This window comes from Dermacentor andersoni, chromosome 1 (assembly GCF_023375885.2).
Source record: "Dermacentor andersoni chromosome 1, qqDerAnde1_hic_scaffold, whole genome shotgun sequence".
Lineage (NCBI taxonomy): Eukaryota > Metazoa > Arthropoda > Arachnida > Ixodida > Ixodidae > Dermacentor > Dermacentor andersoni.
The window spans coordinates 387,906,779-387,920,061 of NC_092814.1; the positions used below are offsets into that span (position 1 = coordinate 387,906,779).

The 13,283-nt window shown below is 47.5% G+C and overlaps 1 protein-coding gene across 1 annotated transcript in view; it reads left to right on the forward strand.

The window, feature by feature from the left end:
- LOC126518708 (organic cation transporter protein-like) overlaps positions 1–13,283 on the forward strand; it is a 332,875-nt gene that overhangs the window by 91,521 nt on the left and 228,071 nt on the right. Inside the window, exon 3 of the mRNA XM_050168473.2 lies at positions 11,208–11,582. Within this exon, the coding sequence (XP_050024430.1) occupies positions 11,232–11,582 (351 nt within the window). The 5' untranslated portion in view covers positions 11,208–11,231. The remainder of the gene's footprint in view (positions 1–11,207; positions 11,583–13,283) is intronic.

Genomic DNA, 13,283 nt, shown 5'->3' on the forward strand with positions numbered 1-13,283 from the left:
CGATATCACCCTACGTAACTGAGGGGATGCCAACATCGTCTTCACGGCTAGGTTTCACAAATGTTCGGAGTTCTTTCGGGTTCCTTGCCATCTTTGAGAAGAGTGAGAAAAAAGCATTTTCTGAAGCTTCATTTGCTTAAGTATCTCTTCTATGGCTCTATATGAATGTTTTCTTTCTGTTTGACGTACCGCTTAAACGTGCGCTTTTTCTTGTCTGGGAGGGATTTAATTTCTTTTGTGAACCATTCTTTAAGCTCATTTTGTTTACGTTGGAGTGTTTCATGCGGAATGTGTAAACGAATAACCGCAAAAATGTCCTGTTGGAACAGTTACCTTAAATCAGAGCTATTGGTTTTGATGGTGAAAATCTCGAATGTTTAAGAGTATTCTTCCCAGGACTGCGCTATATTATAGTAGTTGCACACTATCATCCAAATAAACCATTCTATGTCGGATGAACGCCGCATTAGGCTGCGGGCAAAGGGAGTGAGTGACAATATATTCGTGATCGCTAATATCAGGTAGAGGTAAAACTGCGTCTGTTAGATACGAGGAATCGTAAAATAAAAGGTCAGCAATATTATTATTGGAAGCCTCAGTACGAGTGGGGACTTGGACAAATAAAAAGAGAGGCCGTGGGTGGCTATGAGATTGCAAATGTGGCAGCAATTTCGCCTTGAAGCCACGTGTAATTTCATGCTGTTTCTTGGCCATTGTCAACGAATGGAGTTCTCAACGAATGGGGTAGAATTATTTGCACTCTCCGAAACGGAGGTGCTGGGGCGACAACAAACCCACGCCGCGTGTATTTATGGATGGTTCGACTGCTGACCGGCGATAAGTTCCACGCCCGATCGACCGTGGACCAGAGGCATGAGATGGGAGGTGACGTAAAAAAACACAAAACTCAGTTTAAGAAAATACAGTCATCCCAGCGACATGGTAAAAAAGAATAAGCAACCACAAGCAGTCGGCTAAAACGCTTCGCGAAAGGCGTGTGGGTCACCACAACACAAACTCCGACGCAACGCGCAAAACAAAACCCACCACGTGGAAATTAACGTACTCGCGAAATAATAAAAATAAATTGCCGGCAGAAATGAAAAACACAGCCACAATAAACGCGGCAAACACTACACTAAGAGAACATACAGAAATGAACACGCGATGAATAATGAAATGAAAGATGAAACACGATTAAAAAAAAGAGGCCGGTGAAAAGTTCTGAGAGCAGGTTAGAACACGAGGCTTATCTGTGGCTTGCTCGCCAAGATCCCGATCTGAAGGAGCGTCGGGTTGCTTTTACCTCGCTGCCAAAGGTCGTGACGGACTTGCAACGCCTGCCGATCTACAGGCGAAGACTTCAGCCTGGGGGGTTTCAGCCTGCCGACCACATCTTCAGCTGTCTCTCGGTGCACGACCACGCACTCCGTCTTCCGAAACGCTCTACCCTGCTCGCCGAGGCCACCTCGTCCCAGGGGTGAATCTCCGCATGGCTGCCATTGGCTGTTTTCGAGCAGACGCTCTTTCGTCGCTAGCGCCAAGGTCCCCTTCAGTTACGGCCCTAACAGGAGGGCGATGCTCTAGCAAAATGGCGGCGCACACGATTGTTTACGTTGTCATGGGAACAGGAACAGCAGCCGCACGGCGCCTCCTCCCCCTAGCATTTTTTTCTTTATTTTTTATTATGCCAACCCACTCCGCTCCCTTTCCCGTTGCCGCGCGCGCCGCTTACTTTTTTTTTTTTTTTTGCCTGCACGCGGTGCGTTTTGGGCTTTTTTTTCTTATCGCGCGCTACGGCGCACCATAAGCCAGCTCGCAAGCAATGCCAATGCGCGCGCTACGCCGCACATTGGCATTGCTTGCGAGCTGGTGCGTGGTGCGCCGTGGGCTATGCGATGGCACGCACGCAGTATTGCCCATACTTATACCAGCATGTGCCGGGACATAAAAAAATTCCACTTCCAACACAACACATCTTTGGTCTCGCTTTATTGACTTCGTTTCCGAAAACAAAGATTTTTCTTATAACGTGGTGATACACGCTCAAAAAACGAACAAAGTGAAAGGTGCATGACATATACATAAGTACTAAACACAAAAGTTCACAGAGAGTGAAATAACAAAAAAAACGCTAGCAAACACGAAGGCCATTTCACGTACACACACATAAAAAAACAAGATATTTATATAACGCCCTGAAGACCAAAATGTAGACAAGCTTCTGATATATGCAATAAGATATTGCACAAAGCTGGATGACGTGTTGTCATGACATAGTCATGACAACTAAAGAAAGGGAAAACTCACTGGTAATGGCAAAAACAATGAGACGCAGAATACCTAAAAAATGGAATAAAATGAAGATTGATTGACAGCCAAACAAAAAAAAAAAACAAGAGCTTACTTATAAGTCTTCACGAATGTATATGAAATGCGTGACATGTTCATTACTACTGAACAGAATGAAAAAGACATGGCAGAACAAAAATAACATTGTACTAAAAGCTCAAATACACATTTTCACATTATTGTGCACTTGGCCATAACTTGAGTAACGGTGACAACGCGGAACAGAAGGTAGTCGGCTTTTGCAGCAGCACATAGAAAACATTCGCAGAAAGGCCTATTCCTCAATTGAAGACCAGATAAAATAAGCCAACAACACGGCTCTTTTTTCACCCCGAATGCAATGTTTAGCAGTAAAATTACGTCACTTAAGGCACTAAGCCGTACCTACTGGGCACTCCTTTGTATAATAAACACCAACTACAAAAATCTGCATGTAGGACACTTGCAATGCTCATCCTTTCGAGAAGAAAAAAAAAACGTATCATGCCAACATATGAAGGTTTTTCGCGCGGTTTTCCCATCGGCGGTTGCTGAGATAGTACACAAACACGAACAGTAATTTGTCAGCTGTTAGTACGTTTCTAGAACGTGACCCACTTGCAATGCTCATCCTTTCGAGAAGAAAAAAAAAGCGTATCATGCCAACATATGAAGGTTTTTCGCGCGGTTTTCCCATCGGCGGTTACTGAGATAGTACACAAACACGAACAGTAATTTCTCAGCTGTTAGTACGTTTCTAGAACGTGACACACAGAAAAAGCACTGAGGGCGGTATGGAAAGCTAAGTTACTGAAGTTGCAGAATGAGACTTGGCACAGAAAAACACAAGTCATAGACCAGGTGACAATGAGGAGGAACATCTATTTGTCAGCTTTCTCTACCGGTAAGAGGGACGTGTAGCACAATGAAGGCGCAACGACGTGCGGAGGCTCATGGAGCCCACACTTAGACAAGGATGTGTTCGTGTACATGCGCCTTCTGATGTCCTTGGGTCTGAGCGCTCACCTGTTGTCTTTAAGCACCTGGAACAACCATGCAGGGCTTGTTTTTGAGGCATTTGTGCACTTCACTGAGCCCTATTATATCCCATTTACTGCCCTCGAATTCCTCCAATAGCACTGCTAGACTCGCCTCACTAGATAACGTTCTAGCGTTAAACGTTGCCAGGTTCAGATTCCAATGGTGGTTCCGGACAGGCCGCCATTGGAATCTGAACCTGGCAACATGTAACGCTAGAACGTTATCTAGTGAGGCGAGTCTAGCAGTGCAATTGGAGGAATTAGAGGGCAGTATATGGGATATAATAGGGCTCAGTGAAGTTAGGAGGACGAAAGAAGCATATACAGTGCTGAAAAGCGGGCACGTCCTGTGCTTCCGGGGCTTAGCGGAGAGACGAGAACTAGGAGTGGGGTTCCTGATTAATAAGGATATAGCGGGTAACAAACAGGAATTCTATAGCATTAACGAGAGGGTGGCAGGTCTTGTTGTGAACCTAATAAGAGGTACAAATTGAAGGTCGTACAGGTCTACGCCCCTACATCTAGTCATGATGACCAGGAAGTCGAAAGCTTCTATGAAGACGTGCAATCGGCGATGGGTAAAGTAAAAAAAAAAATAGATTATACTGATGGGCGACTTCAATGCCAGGGTAGGCAAGAAGCAGGCTGGAGACAAGTCAGTGGGGTAATATGGCATAGGCTCGAGGAATAGCAGGGGAGAGTTATTAGTAGAGTTTGCAGAACAGAATAATAAGCGGATAATGAATACCTTCTTCCGCAAGCGAGATAGCCGAAAGTGGACGTGGAGGAGCCCGAATGGCGAGACTCGAAAGGAAATAGACTTTATACTCTGCGCTAACCCTAGCATCATACAATATGTGGATGTGCTCGGCAAGGTGCGCTGCAGTGACCATAGGATGGTAAGAACTCTAATTAGCCTAGACTCGAGGAGGGAACGGAAGAAACTGGTACATAAGAAGCCGATCAATGAGTTAGCGGTAAGAGGGAAAATAGAGAAATTCCGGATCAAGCTACAGAACCGGTATTCGGCCTTAACTCAGGAAGAGGACCTTAGTGTTGAAGATATGAACGACAATCTTGTGGGCATTGTAAGCCCCTCTACGGACGGCTGCAAGACAAATCCAAAAACACGGCACGAGCCATCTGCGCAGGGGCATGCGTCTCGACGAGATTGTTTGGCACACTTGAGTAATGGCTGTCAACGGTTGACACAGAGCGTGGCCTTCCAAGCAAGCAAAGTAACCACGCCGTCGGCACCCATGGCTGCCCCACAGTTCGGGGAGCGGAGACGACCACCAGCGCCACAGCAGCGGTCGCGCATCACAGTGAAAAGGAAGCTTCGGACCCCCGTCGCGTTGCGCTTCCTCGGAATCTCCGCAGGCGTTTTCCTTGCGCGCGGCCGGCTGGCGGTGTGAACTCATTCACAGCTTGAGGTTCCCCGAATGGGCGTCAACCGCCCTAATGGGCGTGCGCCTCTGACTTCGGCGGTGCTCTGGTGGGTGCCCTTGGAGTATGCGTGGTTCGGGTCTGGCCCCCGGGCAGCAGGGATCGCGTGGCGTCAACCGGGCGCGCGAGCTTCATTACTTTTTACGGGTGTGCACCGTGCGCTGTCCGGCGTATGGATTCTTAGAACTGCACAAAGGCCTACGGTTTTGTCTCGGTTCGGAGGCGCCGAGGGAACGTCTTCTTCGGCTTAAGGCCCGGACACGGGTCCAACGTTGGCGGGTGGACAATTATACCATGCTCCTCTGGAACAGTTTGCAAGCCAAACAAGTGCTTGTTTATGGCGCCGCATGGCCTTCGGTTTCTTGGAATCTGGTCGCGTCGCGCACCTGTTTGAGGACTGACAACATGGTCCCGACGTTTCCTGGCTTTTTGGGTTTTGCGCATGTGTTTCGTTGGTCAGCGCTTGTTACGCAGGCTGTGCTCGCGTGCCGCTTCTCGGAACTTGCAGCGTGTACAGCTGGCGTGACCCTCATCCCTTTGTTGTTAGATATGGTGTATTTTGGGTGAGGATTCTACACTGTGAACTGTACTAAATAGATGTCATTTGATTGATGGTAGTTCGACTGGGAAATCACGCACGCAAGTTCTGTTGAACGCAGTGATTGGTGAACGGATTGTCCAGTTGGGACGCAACCCGACGGTAATTCGCCAGCAGTGATTTTGGGCGGAGCGTTGCGTCAAGCAAACGCGGCCGCAACGCCCCGATCGGGAGTTCTGGACCTGGCTTCGGTGCTAAGCACCATCGGCTCTGCCGAAATAGGGTCGCCATATGTGGTCCAAACCAGTGTAACTATTCGCCACCAATGTACTCTTGAAATTATGCAGTCTTGTAGCTGAACTTTGTATATTTATCTGTAAATACAAGTTTTTGTTCGTTCGTTCCTGCAGCGTCTTTGTCCTTCGAGCCTAAGTCACCCATTGAGCCATCTGTGCAGACCGTCTGTGACGGTGTATCTCAGACGCCGATGGTGGTGGTGAATTTCAACGAATCAATCGATCGATCGTGGCATCGAATTCTTACTGGCATCATTAAGGAATGTGATATAGAAGTCGGTGGTAACTCCATTAGACAGGATGCCAGTAAGCTATCGCAGGAGACGAAAGATCTGATCAAGAAACGCCAATGTATGAAAGCCTCTAACCCTACAGCTACAAGAGAGCTGGCAGAACTTCCCAAGATAATCAACAAGCGTAAGGCAGCTGACATAAGGAAATATATTATGGATAGAATTGAACATGTTCTCAGGAACGGAGGAAGCCTAAAAGCAGTGAAGAAGAAACTAGGAATTGGCAAGAATCAGATGTATGCGTTAAGAGACAAAGCCGGCAATATCATTACTAATATGGTTGAGGTCGTTCAAGTGGCTGAGGAGTTTTATAGAGATTTATACAGTACCAGTGGCACCCACGACAATAATGGAAGAGAGAATAGTCTAGAGGAATTTGAAATCCCACAAGTAACGCCGGAAGAAGTAATGAAAGCGTTGGGAGCTATGCAAAGGGGGAAGACAGCTGGCGAGGATGAGATAACAGCACATTTGTTGAAGGATGGTGGGCAGATTGTTCTAGAAAAGCTGGCCACCCTGTATAGGCAATGCCTCATGACTTCCAGCGCACCGGAATCCTGGAAGAACGCTAACATAATCCTAATCCATAAGAAAGGGGACGCCAAAGACTTGACAAATTATAGACCGATCAGCTTATTGTCCGTTGCCTACAAAGTATTTACTAAGGTAATTGCAACTATAATCAGGAACATCTTAGACTTCCGTCAACCACAGACCAGGCAGGATTCCGTAAAGCCCACTCAACTATATACCATATTCACACTATCAATCAGGTGATAAAAAAAGGTGCGGAATATAACCAACCCTTATATATAGCTTTCATTGATTACGAGAAAGCGTTTGATTCAGTCGAAACCTCAGCAGTCATGGAGGCATTACGGAATGAGGGTGTAGACGTGCCGTATGTGAAAATAGTGCCTCATAATCAAAAAGTGGTTTTGGCACGTAAAACCCTATAATCTAATCTATGTGAAAATACTGAAAGATATCTATAGCGGCTCCACAGCCACCGTAGTCCTCCATAAAGGAAGCAACAAAATCCCAATGAAGAAAGGCGTCAGGCAGGGAGATACGATCTCTCCAATGCTATTCACAGCGTGTTTTCACGAGGTATTCAGAGACCTGGATTGGGAAGAATTGGGGATAGGAGTTAATGGAGAATACCTTAGTAACTTGCGATTCGCTGATGATATTGCCTCGCTTAGTAACTCAGGGGACCAATTGCAATGCATGCTCACTGACCTGGAGAGGCAAAGCAGAAGTGTGGGTCTAAAAGTTAATCTGCAGAAAGCTAAAGTAATGTTTAACAGTCTCGGAAGAGAACAGCAATTTACAATAGGTAGCGAGGCACTGGAAGTGGTAAGGGGAATACATCTACTTAGGGCAGGTGTTGACGGCGGATCCGGATCATGAGACGGAAATAATCAGAAGAATAAGAATGGGCTGGGGTGCGTTTGACAGGCATTCTCAGATCACGAACAGCAGGCTGCAATTATCCCTCAAGAGAAAAGTGTATAACAGCTGTGTCTTACCAGTACTCTCGGACAGGGCAGAAACCTGGAGGCTTACGAAAAGGGTTCTACTTAAATTGAGGACGACGGAACGAGCTACGGAAAGAAGAATGATAGGTGTAACGTTGAGGGATAAGAAAAGAGCAGATTGGGTAAGGGAACAAACGCGAATTAATGGCATCTTAGTTGAAATCAAGAAAAAGAAATGGGCATGGGCAGGACATGTAATGAGGAGGGAAGATAGCCGATGGTCATTAAGGGTTACGGACAGGATTCCAAGGGAAGGGAAGCGTAGCAGGGGGCGGCAGAAAGTTAGGTGGGCGGATGAGATAAAGAAGTTTGCAGGGACAACATGGCCACAATTAGTGCATGACCGGGGTAGTTGGAGAAATATGGGAGAGGCCTTTCCCTGCAGTGGGCGTAACCAGGCTGATGATGATGATAATACACGATGCACGAGCGGTACGAGTCGTGAAACGAGTGAAACACCGCGGAGCACAAGCACACAGCTACCGAGGACCTCGAAACTCCCCACGCCGGTCAACGCACAGCAGCGCACGCTTCCCAATAACAGCAGATAACGAAACATGAAACGTCATGCAGTGGGCTAAGCTGGCGGCGGACTGCCTGGCGCGCGCGGAGACAGTTGAAGGTGAGGGAGTTACGAGGGAGTGATTAGGGAGGGCGAGGTGAGAGGAGATGGGGGAAGGGCTCGGCCACTGGTTCGGCGCGCGGCCGCGCGATGGTCTACGACGCCATGCAAGGGAAACAGATTTTCGGCTCCGCCCTCCTCATAGATGGCGCCAATTACCTCTGCCACCGAAGCCGGGGAGTTTCCCAGGCCGGACCTCGTTCCTCGTGTCGCTCTGGTGACCCACGTGACCAACCGGTCCAACGAGCTCGGGAACAATAAGCAGCTTGCCTCCCTAACACCGTGTAAAGGGCGCTGCGACTGTGGCGGCAATGGCGGCCATATCGAGATGGACGCGCACAGGTTCTCTGAGGCAGCCATGCCCTCGTATATTTAGAAATCAGTGGAGTCAATGCGCATTTTAGTTGAGCTTTTCTTTGTCAACTTTTCGTCCGTTTCCCTTTCTACGAAATCGCTTTGGTATCTGCTGGACCTTCGGTACGCAGTTGCTGCTTGCACTCGTCTGCACGAGCCTGTCCTTCCGCCCGGGCTACAGCATCGGCACATCGCAGACAAGCTTGTTCCCGGCTCTGCTCGCGGCGTTGCTGATCGAAAGCTGCCTGCTCCTGAGGAGGACGCGTGGCGTACTCAATTGGAAGCCCGAGAAATTGCTGCGCGCTCGCTCGGCTGCGACGGAGAGCAACGACGTCACTGCTAGCAGAGCCAAGCGCGCGCCTCTCTTTCTCTTTTTTTTCGCGCATGCGCCTGGGGTTCCACTGGAGGAGTTTTCGGCGTACAGGCGACGGATGGCCGAATAGGCTAGCCATGCACAGCTTCGCTGTAGAAACAATCCGAGGACAGCTAAGCTCTTCTTATGACTTGTGAATGAGAACGGATTAATGTCCTTCTGAATGCCGCTAAGCGGTCCTTCGAGCTAGGAACTCCTGGCGGCTAAGCGAGCTCGCAGAGACATTTGGCCAACGCCTGTTATAGATAGCACAAGGCCGGTGTGCTTCGATCTGTGATATCACCCTACCTTACCCGATTGCCATAGAGTGTAAATTGGGAGGCTCCCGAGTAAGCCTCGGTGATATTGACGTCACCGCTTTCCGCACGCGGGGCCTCACAATGGAAATTTCAGTCTAAGTAGCATGATGTCATAAAGCATAGTGCACAGGCTTGCTATCTACTCAGCGCTGGTTTCACCCAGTCAGTAAAACACTCGACTTCGGAACGTGGGGTAGTAGGTTCCGAACTCACTACCGACAACATTTTTCCTTTCGAAGTTAGTCTGTTGTTTTAATACGTGCATTACCGAGGTGAAGTGAGAATGCAGGCGAGAGCTTGCGCGGACAAGGAACATGTGGGTAACACAGGCTTCCAAGGGTAACTTGGCGATGCGCTTTCCCCCCCTCACGCAACACCTGGCGCGGCAGCAAGTGTCCCTTTTCGCTCGCTCTGCTACGTGGAGGCGCGCACGTCACGTGGCCTCACAGCCCATGGGAATTTATGTCCCGTTTCACTGCTACAGACACCGGCTTTTTGCGCAACGAACCTTTTGATGCTTTTGCAAATAAAAAAGCTAGAATATGCACCTGTTGGTAGTTCCCTACTGTTGGTACGTCAGATTGCGCTACAGGATTACTATGCAGATTTGTCAGCGCCAATACTAGTCATAGTGATGCCTATGCTATGCCGGAAAACACAAGCTCAGCAAATGTGAAATTCGCGCAGGGAGCATTAGTTTTTACACAATGCAGCAAGCACCTGCTGCATTGTGTCAACCAATCATAGATCACGGATCATCCAGAGGCCTCCTCATACTTGATTATTGCTTTCAATCAGCTTTTGTGCGCAAGAAAGATGGCCTAGTGTATGTTCAACTGGCGCTGGAGCCTGCACATGCTTTGTTGAATTCCTGTGCAGGGTTGTACAGCAATGTAGAGTGTTGCACAATGTTTTACGGTATTGAATAAGGGCACATGCACGTGAGGTGTTGAAAATGTTACGTATTAGATAGCTAGTGAAGTTTCGATCAAAGGTCGGTCTGAAATCGACTGCGTGCTCTTGTCTGAGTGAAAACCCCACACGACGGCAAGCATCGCTCGGAATAATTTGTAGATACGCTGTCGAAGCGCTGATAAATAAAAGAAAACCACGGTAGGGAAAACAAAGTTGCACTTGATATAAGGCGAACACAATTCTCAAAGTAGCACGCACTCGTCAGCATCTACCATTGTATGAGACGTCGTTAAAACAGTCTAGGCTTCGGATTATAAAATTAGACGATCGAGATAGGCTTCTGTGTTCACAGGTGCTGTCATTTAAATATTACGTTGTGAGTCGACCAAAGTGCAAATTTAGCGTCGTTTTATTGAGGAAGTGCTAGGAGCACTGAAGGCTAGTTTCGACGACAAACCCAGTCGAAGTTTTATTATTCCAGACTACCCAATCGGTCACGAATTGTCAAATATGACAAACAGTAAAAGTTCAGTCGTCATTTAGGATCCTGCATGATATTGTGAGTAAAACAATTCTAAAGGAAATGCTTAGGAATGCGTAGAAACACTGTCGATAAAATTGATCAATTTTTATAAGCCTGGTAACGAAAGAGTTATGAGCACTTTCAAACACCAAATATTAATTATGAGCAATAATGTATTCTGTGAAAATGTAGTACCTTTTGCCGAAGGTGAACGCGAATAAAGAATCTGAAAAGCAATAGTAAATTATGAGCAAAACGAGAACAAGGTGAAAGCTCGTCTTGCTCATCGTCTTGAATTTCCATCTCCCGCCTTCCCCGTGTTTTCCCTGAATAGCAAAGTATATTCTTTTGCTGGTATAACAAGAAAAGCGTTGATAGGCATTATTTCTCATGTTTAAGATAATAAGTTCTCTTGTCAAGGAGCGCTGACAGAAGGCTGCAACTGCGCCCTGTGTCCAAGCCTAATCTTGAACTGAAAGACCGCACATGATCACAATAAAAAAAGGCCAGTGATTAGCTTACCAACATGGCATGAATAACTGTGCTTGAGGAAAAAACAGTTGTTTCTTTCAACATTTTTTAAAAGTGGAGGCCCACTTCCTTTAAACATTATTTTCCCGCCCTTCTGCTGTGCAGCAGCCATAAAGCAGGGTGAAAGCCATGGATATCCTAGACGTTCTCGGAGGGTTCGGCACTTACCATGCCGTCATGGTATTCCTGGTTGTTCTGCGTGCCTTCCCTACGGCTTGGACCAACATGATGACGCCAATCATAGCGCCTGACATGGACCACTGGTGCGCACGCCCCGAGGACGCACCTGTGGCCAACATGAGCAGCGATGAGTGGAAGTCGTGGGCAGTACCCCGGGTTGACCGAGGCTTCTCGCGGTGCCACATGTACCGGGTATACGAGGCCGCCAATGGTTCCTGGGCGGTGGACAGGAACCAGACACTCCGATGCGACCGATGGGAGTACGACACCTCTGTTTACGAGAGCACCATTGTAAATGAGGTAGAGTGAAAGAGTCCGTATTTTAAGATAAGTTTATCCAATAAGTCCAACTCTGCGTAACTTGTGTTTTGCATATTTATACAAAATAGTGGACATCAAAGTAAGCATTCAAATTCTGCGAGCGCTTTAGAATACGTACGAGCCAGGTATCTTGAAAGTATGCATAACCTTGATTTTGTAAGTTGACATTTTTTTATCTCGTAGACTTCCTCTTTGTGGTATATCTCCACTGCTGCTTCGACTTGCGCGTATCACTGAGCAATTCAAGTCAACTTTTGCTTTCGCAACAGCTTTCTTTGCTTTTTCTCGACGCACTTTGTTGCGGTATGGATTGGTATGTTGCGGTATGGGGGGCACTCATGCGGTATGGATTGGATAAGTGTGAATTGGAATTGAAAATCAGTTCTGGGGAAGCCTTTGTCTTTTTCCCCTTTAGCTGGAATTAGTATCCAATCTTCAGTTTCACATGAGATTTGTGCTGTTGCCCAATTAAATTTTTCATGAACCTCCTTTATAAAACATTTGTTCCTTCAGAATAAGAACATTTTTTCATAACATTTCACTTTTGTAGGTTTCGCTATGTAAAAAGCTGTTACAGCGGCGGAATTACTCGCCGTTGTTGCTTCGTGGCTAAAGTGCTGGGCTGCTGAGCACGAGGTCACGGGATCAAATCCCGGCCACTGCGGCAGCACATCGATGGGGGCGAAATACGAAAACACCCGTGTACTTAGATTCAGCTGCACGTTAAAGAGCCCCAGGTGGTCCACATTTCCGGAGCCCCTACTACGGCGTGCCTCATAATCAGAAAGTGGTTATCGCACGTAAAGCCCCGTAATTTAATTAATTTTGTGGCGGAATTGGCGTCACGTCGTCTGCACCATTCGAGAAGGTGATAGGTGAACCGAGCGGAGGCAGCAGCGTCGTACCCGGCTGGTGACGATGGCACGTTCTATTTTCGCGGCTCGCGCCCCGCACCACGCCAGGTGATCAGAGAAGCTGACGCATCATTTTTTTATTTGTTAACGTCCCAAAGCGACAGGTGGGCTAGAAGATATGCCGCATTGGAGGGCTCCTGATAAATTTTAACAGCATGGCGTAATCAATGAGCATCAAGAACTCAAACACGACAGTGCGCGCATAGGCGCATGCTGTCGTGTTTGCGTTCTTGATCGTAATTTAACCCTTCTGTCAGCATTTGGCGATGTCTTGAAGCAACTGTTGCATAGTTGGGCTCTTTAACACATACGAAAACTCGTCAGGCATACACTTGGTTTCCGGTGCTGCTTCGCGAGCAAGAGCAACGGCAGCGGTGGATCGCGGCTGTTCGACGGAGAAAATGAGCAATCGCGATTTTGCTTACTGCAGTTTTGGAGCAATATCTGTGTTTTTACTTTTAGCTTGATGTAGCTGCGCCTTAACTAAGCACTTCTACGTTTAAAATTATATTGTTACGGAAGGATGAAAGAAGAGAGAGGGGAAGAAGATCGGCGAGACACTGGGCTGCTGCGTGTTGTCAGTAGTCAGCCATTTTTAACCGCTTTGACTCTGCTTATATATACATTGCAAATACATTCTTATACTCCCAACATCCCCGTAACATATTGGTGCGGGGTACCATGGCTGAAAACGGAGCGCCGCAGTGTACGTCGCATCACCGTCCTCACCATGAATGACAGTGAACAGTCGGGATCAACGTCGTTG